Here is a 22,884-nt window from a genome sequence, read left to right as displayed (position 1 = left end):
TAATGTACTTTTTAAAAATTATTTTAAAAGGGTGTAACGCTTTCTTAGTTAACCTTGTTCATACCCAATAATTCCATACAATAACGTCAGGGACAAATTCAAATCCATTGGCACCATCCAAACAAAAAGCCATTATACTCGCATAACTTTGTTCCTATACCTCTGATACACAGCATCTTTTGTACCAAAATTAGAGTATGAAACTATGAGTAGGGCTAAAATTGGCCAGTAAGTCCAGCTAGATATGAGTTAGATGTCATAAAACATTACATGGCAACAACATCTTTAGAGCTCTGTTACTAAGGAGTGACTGATATGATAGATCAGAGGACAATGACGTTAACAGGTGCAGGCACAACTCTCATGAACTACATAAATGTACATTAATGTGCATTTGTTTCATGTCCTTCAGAAGTGAAATATGTTCTGCAAAAAACACAGGTGCATGTTTGTGTTGTTAGTCATGGACAAGTAACTAATAACTTTGATGAAGCCATATTGGCAGGTATTACATTTCATAATAGCATTTGCACTGGTTTAACAATATACAGACAATAAATAGCTCATTGGAAATGAGTGTATCGATTATTATTACTGAAGGATGGTTGTCAATCTCTGTGCCAACATCTTGAGGAATGACTGGCATATTAACGGCTCGCCTCTCAGCTAGAGGTGGGCAGAGGGTTAATAACCTGCTGGGGTCCTGGTTAATGAAGTTGGATATTTAAATGAAAGGCGTGTTACATGACGTGTGTTACCATGGTGTCGTGGAACAATACACCATCATCAGTAGCGCGGGTTGATTGGTTTAATATTGAACGCTGCTATAAATAAATTGCCACGCGTATACCGTGGAAATGGATCGTATGCGTACATTGAACGTATACGGCGGCACATCTCACAGGGCACAAATCGTGACTGAATGGTGCATTCAGCCATGGTTACCCAACAACGCGCATCCGTGCTCGGTCACATGTGTACGGAAGCCCTGACATTTGTATCGGCGCAGGCACTTGGAGGACAAGTCTTGCCACGTCGCAATTTGCACAGAGGTCGCAAAATCAGCGACACGTGTGTCATAAGCAAGACACATAGATACACGCCATGCTGACGGTGACCGTGAGGCAACCGTTAAAACGGCCAAGGCAGCGAGGCGGTGGGACGAGTGTCGATAGCACCAAGGTTTGCAGCTTACCGTAGTGTGGACGCCATACGTGGCTCCGCCCACAGCAGAGGAACGTCACGCCGTGCGTCATCACGTTCCGCCCGACGCGGCGTGACTCACACCCAATCTGGCAGCGGCAGAGGAAGTGGGCATGTTTTTGAAAATATTGGCGCTGTGTGGCTATGCTAACGTATTGATGTAGCCTGCGCTAAATGTTTACTAGAGACTGTAAACACAACAACGGCGACTAAATACAATACCACTGCAAGGTAAGAGCAGTTGTCTGAAGGACGGTTTTTTATAAAAGTCGGTGCTAAGCTAACGTGCCATTTGAAAGAGCACGACAGCTAACTACCACGGTGACGTTGGCTACGACTGATTTGTCTTTGTGACATTACATGTTTTCGTTCGGCTCTAAATAGTATAAGCTGACATGTGCAAAAAAAATATCAGTCTAGCAGGGTTGTGGGACTTTTTTTGTGCTAAACTGGCATTAAGCCATATTCATTTAACGCGGGCACATTTGTAACAACTGCGGCGGGCTCGCGGCACATCCCGTCGATGTCCAGTGTTTCAGCCTGGCAAAAGTTTTGTTTGACTGTTATTATCTTTAAAAACCCGCGACTCCACACTGATTATCGACTGCAGTCAGGCCAAGCAACTGTTGGACAAAAGCGGCCGAGCCAACACACGCACTTGTATTACCGTAATGTCAGTTATTACGGTAATTGCTTCACAAGAAGCAATTGTAAGAAATTACAAGTATACAGCTGATTTTTTTTTTTTTTTTTTTTTTTTTTTTAAACATATAGCAAATTTAAAGAAACGCTGTTGGTTGCAACAAAAAAAAAACAACAACAACATGATTCCCCTTCAGGCTGGTAGTATACCACCTCTGGAGACCCTCCACTCAATTTCAGAAAATGTTGATGTAGAATCTCAAAATAGATCTCTTCCAAAATGGCCACTTTGTGGTTATACTGTACTTTAGTTCAGATTCGTATGTCAGAGAAATTCCTAGTTGTCACTGGATTATTTCACATCAGGCTGGGAGTACACAACCCCAGGAGACCTCCCCCACCCAATTTAAGAAAATTCTGATGTAGCATTTCAAAATAAAACTCCTCCAAAAATGGTATTTTTATTTATTTGTTTTTCTTTAAAGTCCTTGATTTCAGATTAATATTTTGGGGTAATTCCTATCTGTCACTCAATGGTTGCACTTTACGTTGCCTCCTGTACACAAAGCTAGCAGAAATCGAAAGTCTGCTGGCTGGACCACTTTGGTCAACTGTTGGTTGGCTTGACTGCAGTGATTATTGCGCAATGTTGCAATCCTTGCTCCAACTGGTCCAGCTGCTGTGCTCGACGCTCTGCTCCAAGACCCGCCTGCTAGAAAAGGGTGCAAAGTGGCGTCAAAGGTGGTCACACATTCAGTGGATCAGAGTTGAAATGGAATCCCCAGCTTTTACTCCAGTAATGCATTTAATGTGCAGCAATATTGCAGTGAATGCTTGAGCATAAAATGATGATTTGCTTATGACGGCAATCATGTCATCCGTCATAAATTACACATAAGTTTAATCTTTTACCAGGTTTGTGTTACTGGTGCCCTAACAGTCCTGAAACATGACGATATGTTTGAGGGAAATCGTCATTAAGACCTTCACGTCCTAACTTTTACTTTGCAATGAAGAATCTTGTCATTGCTTCGCAGTCTGTTAAGTTTTGTAATTTCTTAGCCTCTGAAATTTGGCATAACAATACAGTGGTCTGCATGACATGATATTCTGCATCTTACTGATTTTTACAGCAATGTTTGTGGACACACTACGACTACTTGACCAATGTCTGAATTTGCAGAAACGCCCAATACTGATGAAGAACAATGGCAAAAAATGATGTGTGCAGTCATGTAAAGGTTGTTGTCCGTGTGCGGCCAACCAGTGACAACGAGAAGCGAGAAAACTGTCGAAATGTCGTCCAAGTGGTCGACAGCCACATGCTCATTTTTGACCCCAAGGAAGAGGACTTATCGTGTTTTGGGTCACGAAAAGGACAAACTCGCAGCCGAAACATCAACCAGAGGGCCAATAAAGACGTGAAGTTTGTTTTCGACCATGTGTTTGACGAGAACTCTACGCAAGTGGAATTGTTTGAAAGCACTACAAAGGAAATATTGGATGGGCTGATGAATGGATGTAACTGTACAGGTAAGTGATGACTAATGTTGAGTGTTTATGTTGTGTGCCCTGTTCTACTTGTTGTGGAGGCTGCAGTTGCTGTTGTTGAACTACTGTTTGAATCCACCTTAAAAGGCTTCTGGCTGGTGGCTATACTACAGCTCCCTTCACAGCTCTTTTTTAGGGTGCCATAAAAGGGATGACAAAGTTGTGGGATTTGAATCTGGTTGTTATATCATTTATGGAACATAAATTTTGTACGTTTAAGTGTCCCAGCCATATTTGCTCACTGCTCGCATAGAAAACAATAGCGCCCAAAAAAAATGAATTGACCATGAATTGTTTTGTAATCCAACAAAGCACAGTCTTCCTTTAAAAAGGGGTCTTTTTTCACATCCTCATCATTCCCTTCCTCTTGAAAAAGAATTTCTAAGCATCTGGGGGGAAATGAGGGGCTTGAGGTGGCTGCTCTTTTTGTGGCTCCAATTATTTGATTTTTTTTACTGCCTTTTTTTAACCAAACACAGATGAGCAACATCATTTGCATTACTTTCCATGTCATGAGTCATAATTTCACCATTTCATTTCTTATTAACATGAGTCGTTGACTCATGCCACATTATTGTCAATTGAAACCACTGGCTGTTCTGCACTCTTAATTTGCTTTGGCTGCTTCATGGGTTTACTTGCGTATCAGTCACACGCTGCACAGTTCCAATGTTATAAGCCGGCATAGTTGTCAGATTTTTTTTTTTGTGCACTAGAAACTGATTCGGGATAAGGTCTTTGGTGGTCCTTCAAAAAAAAAATGCTGGATATCTGAAGTTTAACTGAAGTCATAGCTTCACCTGGCAAAGTGTGTAGAGCTTTAGAACTTCTCTGCATTGCACTGGGAATGTCATCTTTGCTCTTTATCATCCTTTTGTTGATGATTTAGTGGATCAGATGATAGAAGCTGTGTGCGTGCAAAACACCCACCTCATAACCTTCAACACAACGCTGTTATGCTGCTATATTTTAATAGAATTAACTCAATTACTTGTTTTAAAAGTTATACTTGATTTTGTAGTTGCCTGGTCTATTTCCTCTATGCATATTTTTGAGGTACACCTCAATATGCATACAAAAGTGATGAGCATGAAAAAGTGCTCTCTGTGAGCCAATTTGACGTGTTACACATTGCACATGCGTCATTTATCATTATTGTTGTGGACATGAGCCCTCAACCTTATGTACAGCGGTCAGCTTTTGTGGTAATTTGACTTCATTTCTACTGCAGTGTTTGCTTATGGTGCTACTGGAGCAGGCAAAACACACACCATGCTGGGCTCCCAAACGGACCCGGGAGTCATGTACCGCACCATGAAAGAGCTCTTCAAACGCATCGATGGTGCCAAGGAGGAGAAAGAGTGCGCGGTTGCATTTTCATATCTGGAGGTAAACATTGTGAATACACCTTTATGGACTTAGTGCTATACATACCACTCTATGAATTGCATTTTTAAAAATAAGTCGTCATTTGTGTGAAGTGGTCGACATTTACAGCTTTGCTTGTGATCGTTTTCAGGTGTACAACGAGCAGATCAGGGACTTGCTGGCGAGTGGCGGCCCCCTCGCTGTCAGAGAGGACGGCTCCAAAGGAGTGGTCATCCAGGGCCTCTCACTCCATCAGGCTAGTAGAAACTACCTTCATTTCCCGACAGGTTACGTTCAATAGCTTAATATTGCTGCCGTGTATTCAAATTTAGACATGCCTAAACTTCTGTTTCGTGCTCGACTGCAAAATCCAACACGACTACTGAAATAACTTGTTGCTTGGATTTTGTCACAACACAAAATTTACAATCATTGGGACAAAGGAAATATATCATTGTGGACTTGAAGCATTAGACCTTTGTGGATGTTTAAAAGTGTGTTTTTAAGAAACCTGGGTGGATTTAATACAGCGCGTGATGTCGATCCCCCTTACTGTTCTTTTGCTTTTGGTGTGCAAATCCACCGTGGTGCTTTTAAATCATGCCTTTCACTGAGTCACACACTGTTTCCTTTCTTTTTTTTAAAGCCAAAGTCTGCAGAGCATATTCTTGAAGCCTTGGATACGGGCAATCGCAATAGGACGCAGCACCCCACAGATATGAATGCCACCTCTTCCCGCTCTCATGCTGTATTTCAGGTATTTCAATCCAGCGTAACAACAGATTTTAAAGGTTATTAATAAACATGAAGCTACACAAATAGAAGCTCTTACAGTACCTACATTTCCAATTTAAAGTAATGTGTTTAACATCAAAAAACAAAGCAGTTTACTCACTGGCTTCACTTGGTGATATCAAACTTACTCTGATATTCAGGTCTGAAAATTGTTTTTTCTTTTTCCCCCCAGATATATTTGAAACAGCAAGAGAAAAGTGCCAGCTTAAACCACAACGTGTGCATTGCCAAAATGAGCCTAATTGATCTGGCAGGATCGGAGAGAGCCAGCGCCACCAATGCCAAAGGAGCACGATTGCGGGAAGGTGCCAACATCAATCGCTCGCTCCTCGCCCTCGGGAACGTTATCAATGCGCTGGCTGTCCCGAAGGTAAGTGTATAGCCCTCATACACCTATTAGAAGATGCCGAGACTTATCAGAAACAAGGAAATAAAGACGGGAATTGTTTTTTTCTCTCTTTCTTTCAATAAAAAAAATCTCATGAGAACAGCACAGAGCACGCATTAGTGTCGCAGTAACTGTTATAGTAATGGTTTTGCGTACATTTAAGGGTCCCTACCAAGGAAACGAGAGGAAATTACCCCAGCACAGTCGTGTCATTACGAAGTGTTCATGTCCATGTTATTACATCTAATGAACATGGCGGTAGAGTAATTGTCCAGAGACACGGATCAGCAGTTTGCGGGCCAGCTTTTCTTTCCAACAAGTTATCTCGGATCATTACGCTCCACTGCCACGGTGCCCGATCGTAGACTGTAAGCATAGATCCTCCTAGACAGCCTTCAAGTTTCAGAGACTAGTGTTTCACTTTTCTGTGACATGTGTAAGTGACACTTGTAATTAGAGATAAATCTGCCCAGGAGACGAACACGCTGTTAGGTGACGTGGCTTTATCTCTGCCGATAGTGCCGTTGGTTATTTACATACATTTGAAGGGTGCATATGACGGCGTTGTCAAGTCGAAGCACGTTCATTGTCAGATGATCACGTACAAGGTGCTTGTTAATAGTTTTTTACATAGGTTTTTGAAAGCACATGTACTTGAATTTTATGTGTTTAATATAAGAGTCAAATGTGAATTTAATCTGCACAAAACAGTGCATTCTTTTCTAAGCACCATCATGGTGTGGAGGTGTAGAGTAATAACAGAATGCCACCGTATGAGAGACAGAGCCTCGAAAGTGGAAGAGCGGGCGAGTATTTGGGTATTATTTCATTGCAGTTGCATACATTAACCCGGCGAGCCGTTGTCTCACTTTACACACCAGGCTCCGAGGACGAGTCGCAGGCAGTCGCATGTGTTTAGGAAGCGCACCACCGCCATGTTGAAACTCAATATGTCCTCTGCAGACCACCTCTTTTCAAGCTCTTTGATCGTGTTGAAATGATACCCTCCTCGCCGCGCCGTACGCTCCCGTAGTCTGGAGTTTGACGTGCTGCTGTTTATCCACACTTGCTTCTAGGCCCGTCTCCATGGTTTTTGCTGCTCCCGTATTTACCAGTGGCAGGCAAGCAATTCTTGTTGCGATCACAGCCTACTGAGAGTTATTTCCCTGCATATGTCCGGGCTAATAAGTCATATATTTGAGTGTCAGTGGCTTCTATTTTGCTGTTCCCTCTTGTACAGCTATCCTCCAAACAGGGTTTGCCTCTGGCAATTCGGATACATTTGCAGTCATTTGGTTAAGGCCTTTATCCAAACATGGTCGCTCTTTCCTATCACAATTAAAAGCTTTGTTTCTCTTTGTATTTTCAAATCTTGACCAAAGGGAATCCTTTTTATTGTTCTGTGTTGTTTCACTTTTCTTTTTACTGATGTATCTTATTTCATGAATATCTGAATGTCATTTACAATTACAGACATTATCAGACGTTGGGATATTCAGCAATGTTAAGATACAGACGTTCCATTGCTCTGTTTTTGCGTCTTATTTTAGTAACAGAATGATGAAGACCAATCAAACAGAATGAGCACTTAAAGGACCCCAACCTCTGCCAAGACAGCTCACTGTTTCTCAGTTGCTGCTTTCCCACAGTGATGCTGTCCTTGCCAAAAACCCAGCCCTTGGGGAGGGTGTGTGGGGGCGGGGGGGGCATAACTATTCATAATTCTTTGTGTAATCCAGTTTCCAAACAAATGCTTGAAAATTTTGACCTCATGGTTGAAGGTTGAAAATGAGATTTGGCAAAACTTTACTCACATGCCAACAGCTGACTTTGTGTATATGTTATTTTAATGAATTCAAAGTTTCTGTTTTCCTTGAACCATCACAAACCTCGATCTGTCCCGTTTTCCAAGAAAACATGCTTGAAAACAGCTGCAAATCCTGGTTCATTTTTACGCTGTTTTTTTCCCCCTTTTTTTTTTTTTACATAACTTCTGTTTGACTTTCTGGGCTCTAAATACCCATGAGATGGTGACTCACTGCGGTAGCAGTTGCAGTTTAATTGAATGCAATTTTTAATGACTGAACCGTGTCAAAACGCTGGCTGCTTTTACTGGGTCTTCAGCCTGCAAAAACACTGACTTACACTTCAAGCACCACGTCAGTTGTAATTAAACACAACGACAAAACACATTTCGTAACGGCAGCGTCTTGTGCAACTTTCACGCTTAACTGTTTTTGAAAGCTCTCAAATTATTTACCAAAAACAATATGTTCTTGTTGTCATGTGAGAGTGAACTGCTCACGTTGTTGTGTCCCTCCCTATTCCGCTTTGTAACACCTGCAATGAACTCTTCATGCTTAATTTTATACCCCATTTGGTTTATTGGTTCCACTGAATAGCGTAATCTGACTAAGCTGCAGCTTATCCTGGTTAGGAAGTGGCATTAAGCCACACCCCACAATAATGTTCATGCGCATACCGCGGCGCTAGCGCAGTTTTACATTCCTTTATTCTGATTTATGTCGTGTTTGTCAGAAGTCGTCATTTGCCAGATTATCAAAACCCACAAGAGGTTTTCATATTTTATGAGTCACTTCAAACTGCATCCAATGAAGGAGGGGACATAAATATCTGCAAGGGTTTCGTTTGGATGGCCGACGTATGGTTTTCTGTCTGGTTGCAGAAAAAGAAGACCTTTATACCGTACAGAGACAGCAAGCTGACACGGATACTCAAAGACTCCTTGGGCGGCAACTGTAGTACGGTGATGATTGCCAATGTCAGTCCTTCGTCCAAGATGTACGACGACACTCTCAACACACTGAAGTATGCCAACCGGGCCAAGGAAATCAAGACTTCAGTCAGTATTAAAGTCGTGGAGTCCTGTGGTTATCAATTCTCTATAGATTAAACAATTTCTTTGTACGATGATACACGTGCGTCCCCTTCCTCACCAGGTCAAGAGTAACGTCGTCAGCCTGGACAGCCACATCGGCCAATACGCAGTCGTGTGTGAGAAACAGCGGCAAGAGGTAACTGCACATGGTTTTTTTTTTTAAAGAAATGACTTCAATGGCACTTGCCGTTGATTCCCGACCGTAATTCCAATGTGTGTTTGACCCCCTCAGATCCTGCAGCTGAAGCAGAAGCTGAAGGAATATGAGGAGAAGGTTGTGGTGCCGAGTGCTTCGAGCGCTGTCTCGTCACAGCGGCGAGAAGAGTTCAAAAAGTAAGCAATACTAAATTCATTCAGATGTGCCATTAATGGAATGGCCAACAACAGCTGCTCGGGGTATTTCCATACCTGAAGACCCCCACACTGAACTCTTCACTGCATCCGGTCCTGCATACAGCAGCCACATGATCAAATATTCATGAACACTGACTTATTCATTCATATCTAAGGTTAGTAATAATATCTGTAATGAGGACGAGTACTATTAGTGATTGTTGTGTTAATCAGGCGGGACAATATTTCTTTTTTTGCACATTCATTATTTGCCTTTCATTAAAATCTCACCGTAGTCGATCCTTGTATCAAAAAATAGATTTTTAGATCGAAAACTAGCTGAGCTGATTCTCAAAAAAAGCTAAGCCTTAAAAACATTAGCAGTCGTGGCCTTGATGAAACTGATACTAATTTTACACAAAGGTGCGTGGATGTAAAGAGGTACTTAAATTTGGCTCATTCATTTTTTTGGCTGCTTTTATAAAGATTCTCGTGACAGCACATTCCTTTTCTTTTTCCTAAATGTAATCCAACACTTCCATCTTGTTTTCTGTCTCTCTTCTCTCTCTCTCTCTCTCTCTCTCTCTCTCATCCTCTCTCTCTCACACACACACACACTTCCTCACACTCTGTCTCGCTCTTTTAAGGCATTCAATAGCGTCTGTATTTGGTTTAGGGGCGGGGGACAAAAGCTGAATGAGTCTCAGTCCCACACATTTCATTCACTGGCATCAGAATTCACAACTCGCACAGTGAGAGGCTCTGAATAGAAGCTGCACGCTTCTCACAGTATTAAAAATTCAGCAGTCTAGCAAGGCCACAGCGTCTCCTACGTCACTGGAGTTACATTGAGGAGTGCAGTCACATTTCAGCGACAGCTCTCCAGTCTTATTTACCTGCGTGCCTCTCCTCTCGCTTCGACTGCAACGCACATCCTGCTCCGATCTGGGTGCAGGCTGATTATTAAAAGGTTAATTACATGACTCATATATTGACCCAGGCATTAACTCCAACCGGGGACAATAAGTTAAACATTTTAATTGCTTTTAACTGCTGAGTAGCATTTTAAATATGTCAGTTTAGCCTTGGCCTCCCTCCTCAGTATATTAGCGAAAGGTTCATTATGTCACCAAACACAGAGTAAAATATTTTGCGTCTGCTAATTTGCTGGGATCTCGCTGATGATTGAGGTGTTTTATTTTGTGCGTGCGCGCACTCGCTGTCGCCAGTTGGGTTCAGCTGAGCCAAGAAAGTGTGACAAAGTCTCCCTCTCCTTCCCTCCCTCTCCCGGTAGGGTGTCAGAAGCTCTGCAGCAAATCTTCTCAAACCGGGCCCAGATCAGGGGAGAACAGCTGGATCTGGAGAGGAAGCTGAAGGAGAATGAGCTGCGCCAGCGCTACTGCGAGGAGGACAACCTGCAGGTCCAATGCTTCTGTGCCAAAGAGAAGACTGAAAAGGTACCAGCGCTGACACTGCTACACACAGATTCCAACATCCCTGCGGAAGCAGCTGCTGAGTCATCAATTTGCCCTCTGTGGTTGTCTTAGCTGCTCATTTATGACACTCCAGGAAGGGGTCATATTGAACTTTCAACCAAAACTTAAATGCGGAGACCTTGCTGTCCTCCTGAGACAGATGCTGAATCTTGTTTTAATGAAAACCACCAATATATTCTTCAATAAATACACTTGGATTGTTTTTGTGTGCGCTCACCGCTGATTCCTAGCGGACCTATTGTACCACTTGGGCGTTTGTCAAGCAAATGTTCATTCCGGCGTCGCTGCTTCCTGTAGGCCACTTGCAAGTATGAGCGGAAAATTGCCAGCTTACGAGCGCAGCAGCAGTCCATTCGCACGCGTCTGAAGGAGAAAGAGACCCAGTTCCTGGACAATGACGGCTGGCTTCATCGCGTCGAGAATCAAATCAAGCTTCTGAAGTCGGACGATCAGACCTCAGCGGTAAGAGCGTCCCGTTGGTCTTTTCATAGCAATAGCTGTGGAAAGCGTGTGCATTTCTGTTGTGACTAACAAATTCACAATCTCTAAAACTGGACAGTGAACCTTGTTGTTTCTCCTAATGAGTGTTTTTTTCTCAATTGGATTTGCTGTGTATTTTATATCATTTGAACTGCACTGAGTTTGCCTATTTAAATACAAAGCTAAGTTGTTCCGATGTCTTTAATGATGTGAATAGTTTTTTCAGTTTTTTTCTGTGTTTATTCATTTATTTATTTATTTATTTATTTTTTATTTTATTTTTTTTTTGGACTGCGGGTCAGTCGAGCCAACGAGCGACATGAAATTGAGAATAACAATTTGTTGACAGAAGGACATAGCTTCTGTTAATTCGGTGAGTCAAGCGAGCGCGGTCCCGGCGTAGGGAGGGAAAAAAACCAAACTTTTACAACGTGGGTTACATCTTTCAAAACTCATTGCTTGGTGTTTTTTGTTTGTTTATTTTGGAAGGTAGGCTGTCTCTCTGCTGGTGTCGTGACTGTCTGTGTTTTCTTCCCATCTGTTCTCCCAGTAATTAGAACCGTGCTCATTTTATTTCTCAAGCTCACTCGTGGATCACTGAAGAGAATAAATCAATAGCCTTTTACTCATCCCTCACACAGCAGCCAGTTAGCTAAAACCATGGCCATGTTTTTTTTTTTTTCTTCTTTATCCTTTCTTCCAGGAACTGACCCAGTACTATGACGCACCGGTCAAATGTTCTCTCTGTTATTTTGTAGTTTCCTTACGTCAGAGTTCTTTATTTTAAACTCTCCTCTCCTCCCTCCGAATGAAACATGGATGACAGCAGTCTTTGCATCTTCTCCTTGGCACTGACCTGCTAAACCCTTTTTGTCTCCTCTAATTTTGTCTCTAATTCAAAGAGCTGTTTAATCAGCCTGAGTCTTGCTGTGCAACCTCGCTGACCGTCATTCTCTCCATGTTGTTCAGGCGTTGGAAAGGGACCTGCGTTGCCACAGACTGGAGCTGCAGGTGCACGATCTTGAGCTGCACAACAAGCACATGGTCAACCTCACTGCGCTGCAGGATCAGGAGTATAAGCGCATGCAGAAGTAAGTTTGTGACACACTGCTTTTATTCAGATTTTGTTTGTTTGTATTTTAATTTAGGGAATCAAATGATCGATTAATTAATTAATCGTTAGTTTGTTGACCTTATCGATCAATTAACAATCAATTGATAAGCTGCAAATTTTCCTGAGAACCTAAATTTCACAATGGAAAATGTGCAAGGAACACATTATTTAACCCTTAAATAATGTTGAGGGTCCAATGTGATCCATTTTCACATTAAAAAACATCCTAAACATTTATCCTCTGACTTTCAGTTGACTTCCAATGGGTCACATTTCAACTTTTCAACAAGTTGTTTAAAAGTAACTTGTTCTTGGTATATTATGACCATCACAGTATCTGCAGGTGAATTTCTCTTTCCTGCCACTACACTGTTATAATGATTTAACTACCCATCTAAAAAGATTTTCAATTAATTGTGACCCAACGTACTGTAATGTTTTTCCCCTTGCCTTTCAGAATGCTCAACATCATGTTGCCAGCATACAGCCGGTGCTACACGTCGTCGCACGGGGCCGGACTCGTCTCGCCGGCAGATGTGACAGACTATCACGAAGTGAAGAACCTGGTGCTGAGAGAAAAGGCTGTGGTCTGGGCCGACCAGGAGGCCCATCAGCCAGAAGGTGTCGGGACTGAAGAGGAGTCGCAGGAGAGGGATGCCGGAGGAAGCGCCCAGCATGGTGGCGAGCTGGCACCCATGCTGTCCTTCTCACATCTGCTCTACCACACAAGTAGCCCCTGCAGTAAGTCGTCAGTCCTGCACTTGTTGCCCGTGGTGCATTTACTGCTCGCCACTTATTATCTTAGACGTGCACAGCAGATGACGTGCAGCAACTGTCCATGTTTGACTGACATTCCGAAGTATGAGTTGTTTTTGTTTTTTTACAAGACAGCTTTGCTGCAGTTGACAAATGACTTTATATAGAAAACATTATCAAGTCATTTTCTCCTAATTAAATAGTCTGGTAACCATTTAAGTCATTAGTGTCATTTCACCCACCAGTGAAGAATATCCATAAAATCTTTGACGCAAGTTGACTGATTATCCCAATGATTTAATAGATTTGCCCTCTCGCCCCTAAATGACCTGACCAAAAGCATGCAACAGTCTCACCCCTCCCCTCCCAGAGTTAATTGAAGACAGAGAGCCTGTGCAGTGAGTGAATCCACTCCGTTAAATCAGTGTTTGCATTTATTCATCAGACATGCAGAATGTTTTCTTCAGACACGCCTGGTTCTGGGACCGGCAGCCGCCAAGCGCCGCGCGCGGCTGTCTGCCGTCATGAATATGTCGCACGTTTAAATGGCTATTTCCTGTTTTTATCGAAACCCGATGCAACACATTTGAATTGAAATTGACTTTTGAGGTGCAGCGGCGCACAGAGGCTTACTTGCTGCCACATCTTTCTCGTTGAAAGAGAAAAGCAGTCCTTCCTCCAGCTGACTGGGATAGCAAGAAGCTTATCTGATTGAATTTGGGAAATTCTGTGGCTTGCAAAACCCCCCAAAAATATACATACCAAACTCCATGTCTCTCCAATTGCTGGCAGCAGCCAAGGGGATAGATAGCAACTCTGTGTGACCTGGCACCGCGGTGCACACGCCGGCCTCAACGGACCGTCTGCCACGTGCCAAAGCCAGTCGCCTTGCGACGTCGGTGTGTTTTGTTTCCCCCTCGTGGCGAACTTTGCGCCGCTCCCTCGCTCCTCCTACTGGCCCGTTTTAGGTATTGAGATTAAATTTCGGGAACGCAAAAAAAAAAAAACAGTTGGCCACCTTTTAATGAGGCTGCTAAAGTCAGACTTTTGTGGGACTCAATATAAGGGGCTCAAAAACGTTCCGATGACCCAATTTTCCTCCACTGCCACGTTACGCTGCGCGCAGTGCGAGAGAAGCTTTCGTAATTTATCTTTTGGTTAAAGAGGAATAACGGTTTTATTAGCTGGTGGAATATCTGAATCAAATTCGTTACTGCCTTGATGACATTTTTAATGCCAGTGAGCTGAGTTTCGGGGAGGAATCTCTCATAAATACTTTGAATGCAGGAATCCAGTAATGACAAGTATCAGGAATCTCTTTGTTTACAAGCACAGAAAATCTAGAGGCATTGTAAACTTTTTCATTGGAAAAACACCGAATTCCACATGATTGTTACTCCATGTCGATGCACTTATTACTTATTACTCCATCTGATCTTTTTCTTTGTTTTTTGGGGGTTATTTTTTTCTCTCTCAGGTGCAGAGAGACGAACAAAAAGAGCACTTTTGTGTAACGCTGCTCCACCAGTGAAAGGTAAATCTCTCCTCTCGCTCTCTCTCTCTCTCGTCATGCCAATATACTGTGGTCATTAATTTAAAACCCTGGAATTCCTGATAATCCCTCCTGCCCCCCACTCACTTATTCGCCCTCCACTTGGCACGTTTGGTTCAATCCATCACACCCGAGCAACACAGTTGGAGAGACGCTGCCAGCTTTTTATTTATTTGTGCGTCTCTCATTTCTGGTGCAGTTGTTTATTTGCTCCGCACACGTTTTCGTTGCCAGTGTGGGGGAGAACTTGTTCGGAGTTTAAAAGTGCGCTGTAAAATCCTAGAAAAACGTAACATAATTTGATTTACAGACGCGCCGCAGACATTCTGTCGTGGCCGAGCCTTAAATGACGGAATGATGTGAATTCCCAGGCACTTTTATGAAAGGAAAGCGCTACACAGGAAACCTTCAGGGGAATGTAAAACAAAAACCTCAGTGAAATATTACATTTCAAATGGGTTGTAATGACATATAGTGCAGGTGGTCCACAGTTCATTGAAACATATTGTGGGAAATCTAACTTTTAGAGGGCGGGGGGGGAAACAAGCTTATGCTGCTTGACCTGAGGTTCCCTCAATGGAAACAAAACAATAAAACACAGGGGAGTTTGTCACCACACCACGGCTGTGGATTTTCACTTATACTTTTATTTTTAGTGTATTTTTTCAAGTATTATTTCAGGAAGTCAACTTGAATATTGACAACTTTTATTTGGTTACATACATCAAAATGCCTTTTTAAAGATTACATTCAACAAAATGGGACATGAGTGGTTTATTAATTTATTTAGCTCACCCTTTATAATCGATCACAACAATATTTATTTGCTATTTGGAAACTCTCCTATATTCTATAGTTAGATGAGCGATCACAGACTAAAGGAGCATAACATGGAACTGTGTGACATGGGAAGGGAGGAACTCTGGCCACCCAAGACAAGCAGGGGCTCTTGTACCTCATAGTGGGGCGACATCTATTACATGCAAGAGGTGTGAGTCCTAAAAACAAAGAACGACACAGAAGCTCAAAGAGAATTTTGCTGACTGCGTCTGGTGACCTTCTCCACGCGGCAGACGACCTTCTGCCGTCCGCAGAGAACCTGGTCGGGCCACCGTGCTTTTCACTTCATTAGTTTAATTCACCCGTGCACCGACGTGTTTGGTTAGCTGTGCAAAGACCAGTCTGTAATTGGATATGTCATTTTAGCCCTGTGACACACACACGGCCCTTCAGTAAAGCTGTGTGTTGGAGAGAGAAAAAAAATCAAAGTTTATTTGAACATGATGTCATGAACCTAATCTGTGAAATAAAGAGCAGTTGTATGTACGGCCCAGCTGAATTATGAAGTAAGTGCTTGTGTGACGTTGTCACCCCATCCAGGTGTAAACTCAACAACAGTCCTGAGCGAGATCACTGCCACGGCCTCCTGTTAAAATCCAACACTCGCCTTTCATTCATGCTTTAGTCAGCACTCGCATCCTAACATCCGGGCCGCACATTTTAATTTCATTCGGGTGGGGGGGTCGGGGGGGGGGGGGGTTGCAGGGGAGGGGGAGCTGAAAAACAACACCTTCAAATGCATGCAGCGATATCGACACTCACACTGTGATTTCCGCGTTTATTTCTTTCTTTATTATTTTTTTTTTACAACAGCATCACCTGTGTCTTAATGAATGGAGCTTGTTTTCAGACAAAGTGCTCTGACGTCGTTCGCCAGTCCCTCGATGCTCCCTCGGATGTTAGTGGTAGTCACTGCAGCGTGTTATTGGACAAGGCTCCACCCTGCAGGCCGCAAAGCCAATCAAATGTTGCCGCTTTCACAGAGGGTTGGGGTTCTGGGGAAGGGAGTTTAACTCTTTGCACTCCGCCTCGTGCTCGCGAACGGAGCCCTCGGAAGGCAGATTTTTTTTTTTTTTTTTTTTTTGCCTTTATGATTCAGTGTGGATCGTAGCGTTCTCAGACATGCATTTATTTATAGCAGCGCGGTTTTATGTTCCTCACTCAGCCGCATCCCAGCGCTCCTTTGGACTTTTTACATTCCCTCTCTGTCACCCTCCTTTCACTTCTCATCTATTTTTTCCACCCGAGATTGTGCTGTCCCCTCTGCTTCAAACATCTGTTCGTCTGGCTTCCTCCTCCTCCTCCTCCTCCTCCTCCCTCTCCTCCCTCCCTTCCCTCTCCTCCCCCTCCTCCCTGCCTTTCTTTCCCCTCCCACCCTCAAATGTTTTTCCTCTGTCTGTCTAGCATCTAACCCTCCCCAATCCCTCTTGAGCTTCATTCATGAAAATGCAGATCCACAGCAGGGCAGGGAAAAACGTCAACAGACGTAAACTCCCCTGCTCCACCAACCAGAAAAGGCGCGCTATAAAAAACAGGCAGCAGCAACCAGGCGACCCTAATTCAGTGCAGCCTCCACCAGAAATAGCAACTCATGCATGTATTAATCCTCTACAAGCCAAAAATATGTGATTGAAGGAACTCTGCTGCCATTTATTGCGAGGGACAACTCCTCTACAACAGAAAGGGGCTATTTGTCATCGTCTCCTCTCTCGGTGCGCCGTCTGAAGTCTGACTCACATTTGCTAAATATTGCCTTTTGATATTTAGGGTAATGCATAAATCAATCCTTCACCTTTTGATTTAGTGCTCCCACTTCCTTTATGCGCTGGCATTTTTTCCATTTATAGCCCTCCCAACCCCCCACCCCCCTCCTCCACACCCAGCATACCTCTGCAGGAAATGCCGTGATTGCACTGCTGTTCATAATGTGTTGCAGACAAAGTGATCTAACCTCATTCTGCCTGGCAGAACCAGCCCTGCTTTTTAGAGCCGGTATTTGTGGATAGCTTGGCATCTTATTCAAGAAAAAAAACACTTGATGAAAATTCATCTTGTTCTTTATTATTCAATGTCATCTTTAAAGCCTATTCAAGCATATAGTTAGGAAACATGAAAAAAACTTCAAAATGATCATCATTAAATAAAAACATACCTATGTGCAAACCTTTTTTTAAGCACTTTCTTAATGAAGCTGTAGAGTTTAACAATATTCAGTGTCTGGCTCTGGTCTTGGAGCAGTATAGACAACTTGACAGTGTGAGTGTAAGCAAAGACAGTGTGAAAGTGCCATCCAAGTTAATGAAATCAAAGTGAAACAGGAGGACTCCAGCTGTGGGTAGTTGGCTTGTTGCTTAATACCCCAGGTCTAAAATCCTCAACAATCCCGGCATCGGACCCGACGTATTGTGGTTTGCAACAAAAGAGCGCCAGGTTCCTGGCACCGTCTCCAAAACGAGCAGCGAGTCCTCGCTGCTGTGAGCTCATCGGCTGCACTGTATATAATAGCAGCGGATCGCTGCGGGAATAACCGATGGCTCTTGGGTCATTTGTTTACGCCAGTCTGGAGCAGGTGCTAATTCATCCCCACCAAAGTGGTCACTGGGAACTTCGCGGAAGAAATATGCATTCGCGCCACACGCTCCAAAAGAAAATAACCAAGAGAGGGAAGAAAGTGGAATTGGAAGCCGACTCAGAGGCGAGGAATGTAAACACCGGCGACTCCCCTCGTCCTGCTTCATGTGCGCTGCTCCCATAATAAAACAAATTATGGACGGAGATAAATCATGGCGCATGAATGTACCCCGCCTTTGCCAGGTCGCGCTCTCATGGAAACATGGTTCCATCGGAATGATGACAACAACATTCTGCTCATAGCAGATTTAAGGTGCCTCCTCGGGGCCCTGGCCGGCCATTCTAATGAGCTCGCGGGGCCGCAGCCTCGCGCCGCTGTTTACCTCCGACGGCAGCGCGCCCGCTGCGCCCAGCGGGTCGGCCAAGCGCGCCGCCAACAGCAAATTCCTGGCCCTCCACCCTGGAATTCCCACGGCTCTCCTTTCTTTTTTAGTTTACATGTAACCCGGAACAAATGTTGCGGCAGCCAGAGGACATTAGACAGACATGGGCTTATTTCCCCAGACGGAGCGCCGGGGAGGCACGCTAATCATACCGCACCGCCAGCTCATCGCTCTTGTCCGCCGCCATCGGCAATCAGGCCTGAAGTAGGGTCGCAAATTACAATAACCCCTCCGTGAACACCCTCCACGTTTACGCAACTTTAAAGCTTGAAGTTGTTACTATTATTTACTGGTATTTTTTTTTAGTATCGGAGAACTTGTCGTCTACATTTAGGTCACACACAAAAAAACGGAGCCGCTACAACTGGGTTTAACTGGGATTTTTTTTTTATGAATTCTAGGTGCTTTTGCTTTTCTTTTTTTTACTTTATTGTGTGGATTTAATTGGCAGGATTTGTTTTGTTTTTTTTATTATTAGCAGAAGATGTGGCCACTGCTGAAGAGTACGCTGTTGGCCTTGGAGGGGGGGGGGGGGGATAGTCTGCCACTGTCCTTCCAGTGTGTGACACATAATCCTCCGCAGCAACAACGGCACATCCACGCAGTGCTTTAAAAGGCAGAGTTGACGGAGTTCAGTCATGTTGTAGTGCCAAGTTTTATTCAGTTTGAAGCAAGTTATTTTCCATACCATAAGAGGAAGACGGGGGAAGTAACTTCAGTTTGGGAACCCAGCTACATGCTTTGCTTTAAATGTTAAAAATGCATTTCCATACTTGAATCCAACATGACAGAGCTGATGAGTTCAAGTGCGCATCCATAACAGGACTCCCCTTTTGTTCAGTGAATCAGTGAGCGCAGGGAAAGCTAACATTGCGTGTGATTGTGCAAACACTACGAGTGGACTGGGCCTGCTCAATAAACTATTGGCCAATAAATGGGAAATTAATTCTATCCGTTATCATTCAGAAACAAAAATTAGCCGACCAAAGGCAAAAATGATTCCATTCTCACAGTATTGGATCGCACTTCCAAAAATACATCTTCCAATACAATGAACAGTTTTGTTCATAAGCAACATATGGAATGCACACTGCAGTGCTTAATGAACCAGTTCTCGTGCACAGCGACGACCCGGCCAAGAAGTTGGTTGGATTTCCTGCCATTTCCTTGGTCTCAGAAATGAAATATTGAAACAGGCGTTGCAAGTAAGAGTTAGTGCAAAGGTTGCCACATGGAGGGATAAACAATCCAGACAAGAGGTCCTCAGAAGTTATGAAGCTTTTTTATTTTGAATGCTTAACACATTTTGGTCCTGTTTATGCTCATTGACCCCTTTGTGTCATCAGGAGACGGAGCACAGAAGGACGAGCCTGCTCCCAGAAAGCCCATCCGAAGAAACCTGAGTGCCTGCCTGCCACCAGAAAACCGCCAAACTGCGACCCAGGCCGGTGCCTTGAAGGGGTGGATGCAGCCTCTGCAGCGCACGTCTGAACCAGCTCAGGCCGCCGGAGGGGATCCCAACATGACCTTCGATGTCATGGACATGGAGGATCAGACCGCCGGCAACGTCACCATCACAATCGGCACCCTCAGCCCGTCTCCACAGTCCCCGTCCACTGACCCCTCCGTTCCCAGTCAGATACTTTGTCCACTGGAGACCACCGGACAGAGCCAGATTCCTACAAAAAGGTAAATGCGTTTTCTTGCTCGCTCTCTCTCTCTCTCTATCTCTATCTCTATCTCTATCTCTCTCTCTCTCTCTCTCGCTCTCTCTCTCCCTCTCTCTGAGTGTAGAATGTTCTCTCTGAGTTCAGTCCCTCTCTCTCTGAGAAACTTTATGGCGCTCGTTTCCCCCCTCAATAACGCCGGAAAATGAATCCCACTCTGTTCCTCAGACAAAAGATGAGACGAGCCAACCCGGCCTACATGGGGTGGACGACTGCTGCCCAAGCAAAGCGGAAACTTGACGGGTAAATTGCCACTTAAATCGACTGTCATTTTCACTGGAGCTTTTGATGTAATGATGTGTAATAAAGTCTACAACTAGTTAGCTACAGCTGGTTTCATCCATATTGGACTCTTAAATGCCAACAAAAAGCCCAAAGCCACTTCACATTGTGATGATGAACTTGTCTGGTTTGGTCTGATTGACCCGTTTTTGTTGTCGTTCTTTTTTCCCTGGATATTGTCATTAGCAACATTGAAGAGGAGCTCACACAGGCTTTTCCTGCCCCAAAGCGGATAAAGAAGGACTCCTTAGTGTCCCGGAAACCACTGCGAGCACAACGTACAGGTACCTACTACCAAACTATTGAACTAGAAAAATAAGTATTATTGAGTTAAGCATAAAAACACAAATAAATATATAAAGAGATCATTTGATTTAGTTTGAGGAAGTATTAAAAAAGTAGAAAAGTATATTCATTCTTCAAACAAAGTAAAAAAAAAAAAAAAAAAAGTAAAAAGCGATATTCAAAATGAACATATCGCTGAACTCTCGATTGCTGTTTGCTGATTGTTTCCAGTATCTGAGGAGAACAAGCCCAGGAGGGTTGTGAGGAGTGGACCACACGAATCCAAGTTGAAAACCTTCCACAGATAAACAATTATATACATGTGTCGTTCTTGTTTGTCTGCCATAGATTTTAAGATTTATTTTAAAATTCATAACTAAACTACATTGTGTGAATGGTGACTGTCTGTGTCTCTGGAAGTGTTTTGTGGAGTCATGAACGTGCGGCTCCTTTTTACGCAGCTATTTGTGTTTTTTCTTTTAATCATCTCCGCCTAATGTCGTGTAGTCGATGTCACTTCCTGTAGTGTAATATCTTTGTGCGTTAATGTATGGCGTGTGAATGCGTTGTTCAATAAAGTTGGAGTTACAAGTTGTTCCGGTGATGAGTATGAGTGACAGAGCCAGCGCACACAAGGTGAAAAATACAATGGCGAAAAAATAAAAATATAAACTTGTCTCAGCTGCTGCTTTGTGAGGATTCTGGTTCATTTGCATACAACCGGGAGTGTAACAGGGAAAAACATCCTTAAACCAACCTGAATAACTGGTAGCCATTGACATCTTAAAGGCTTGAAATAAATAAGGGTGAATTTTGAGTGGTGCAAGAGTAGAGACGATGATAAATACACACATTAGATGGTAAAGCAAACAAGTCAACTTGCAAAGCTCTTCTGAGCACTTATCAAGTTAGTCCACATAAATAATGGGGATAGGCAGCCTAAGGTACCTGCGGACCAATCAGGTTCGCTGTTATGCATCTATGTTGCTAAACTGCACTTTGCGCCGGTGTTGTTTTTAGACTCTCCTGTGTTACATTTTTAGCCCCATCAAACGTGACGAGCTGCTGGGGGACATGCTCTCTTTGGAGTTTCTTTACAAAGGACCGCACATCAGAGAAATAATTCCCAGGTCTGGGCTGAGGGTGGGACCTGATTTGCTATGTCTGGAGAGGGACTCGACTTGTCACTTTAAATTGAGTCTTGTAACTTTCAGTGGCACCCCATTCAGTGTGATCTTTATTTTTAGCTCAGGAGCTCAATGCATATATCAGCACTGTACTGCGCAAGCACTGACACCCTCTCAGGCACTCATTCACAAGAATCCTCTACGTTGTGTGTACGTGCGTGCGTGCGTGTGCTCGCGCCTGTGTGAGACGGAGGCAGCAGAGGGTGTGTATGCACACACAGGGAGGCAGGTCTTGGCTAAAGTTTATTAACTTTCTCTGAGCCAATGAGGCGCCTTGTGCGTTTTTCCCGCTGACCAATGAGACAGATGGAGAGGCTGGAAGTGGGTGTTGCTTAGCAACTGCAGGTAGAATCTCAGATCATGTCAGACCCATTGTTTTATCTTGCCTCCCTGAGAGACATCACATGCTATGTGTTGAGATTTGTTAGTGAATAACGTCTCCGCGCAAATGCGTCACAAAGTTGTCAACTCTATTTTTGTCCTGCCGAGAGATCACACCGAGTTTAAATGGCATTTTGCCCTCAAAGTCAGCAGTCGTAATTGATTGTCACAGCGCCAATGCAAGCGCCGTATTTACTTAGATGGGGTCCTTGAGGCGCACACAAGCAAACTGTTGTGTTTTTGTCCAGCGGTGAAACGACCTCGCAACCCTTCAGTGGTGAGCACTCAGGAACACGGAAAGCAGATAAAGCAGGCAAACACTAATGAGTACCTGTGTATTATGTTTGTGAAAACCAACCAACTGAACAACAGATAAGAAGTGGATGGCGGCAGAGGTTGTGTTTTGGGCAGGCCACGACTGATTCTTCTCCCAGATAAAGGACTTAAACGGTTTAGCAGAATAAACTTTGGTTGGCCATTGTTTCAGCGGTAACCGGCATTATGCTAGTTGAAAAAAAACAAGAAAAGGCAAGCTAAGCTACAGGAAAGTCCGACTTCTTCTGCATAGCTGCTGTTGCTAACCTAAGATTG

At 43.6% G+C, this 22,884-nt stretch overlaps 3 protein-coding genes across 4 annotated transcripts in view; 2 read left to right on the top strand and 1 right to left on the bottom strand.

The window, feature by feature from the left end:
- The window catches only part of mettl15 (methyltransferase 15, mitochondrial 12S rRNA N4-cytidine), a 33,438-nt gene extending 32,104 nt beyond the window's left edge, over nucleotides 1-1,334 (bottom strand). Inside the window, exon 1 of the mRNA XM_076020682.1 lies at nucleotides 1,196-1,334. The gene's annotated coding sequence lies outside the window, so the exon portion shown is untranslated. The remainder of the gene's footprint in view (nucleotides 1-1,195) is intronic.
- Nucleotides 1-22,884, top strand: part of LOC142884804 (large ribosomal subunit protein P2-like) — a 69,521-nt gene that overhangs the window by 6,062 nt on the left and 40,575 nt on the right. The window lies entirely within an intron of this gene.
- On the top strand, nucleotides 1,275-21,403 carry kif18a (kinesin family member 18A). 2 transcript variants are annotated; one of them, XM_076020649.1, is made up of 18 exons: nucleotides 1,275-1,434; nucleotides 3,029-3,378; nucleotides 4,628-4,785; nucleotides 4,916-5,020; nucleotides 5,411-5,521; nucleotides 5,732-5,929; nucleotides 8,634-8,810; nucleotides 8,908-8,982; nucleotides 9,079-9,179; nucleotides 10,474-10,636; nucleotides 10,973-11,137; nucleotides 12,125-12,246; nucleotides 12,727-13,010; nucleotides 14,503-14,559; nucleotides 19,778-20,120; nucleotides 20,327-20,401; nucleotides 20,627-20,724; nucleotides 20,957-21,403. In XM_076020649.1, exons 2-18 carry the CDS (start codon nucleotides 3,054-3,056, stop codon nucleotides 21,031-21,033), a joined length of 2,634 nt encoding a protein of 877 aa, XP_075876764.1. In that variant the 5' UTR covers nucleotides 1,275-1,434; nucleotides 3,029-3,053; the 3' UTR covers nucleotides 21,034-21,403. The 2 variants fall into 2 exon arrangements, with proteins under 2 accessions (XP_075876764.1, XP_075876772.1); XM_076020657.1 differs by lacking the exon at nucleotides 14,503-14,559.

The sequence above is a fragment of the Nelusetta ayraudi genome, unplaced genomic scaffold, assembly GCF_046127955.1.
Source record: "Nelusetta ayraudi isolate G7.1 ecotype Tasmania unplaced genomic scaffold, CSIRO-AGI_Nayr_v1 ptg000002l, whole genome shotgun sequence".
NCBI classification, from domain to species: domain Eukaryota; kingdom Metazoa; phylum Chordata; class Actinopteri; order Tetraodontiformes; family Monacanthidae; genus Nelusetta; species Nelusetta ayraudi.
This window is presented reverse-complemented; position numbering and strand designations above follow the sequence as displayed.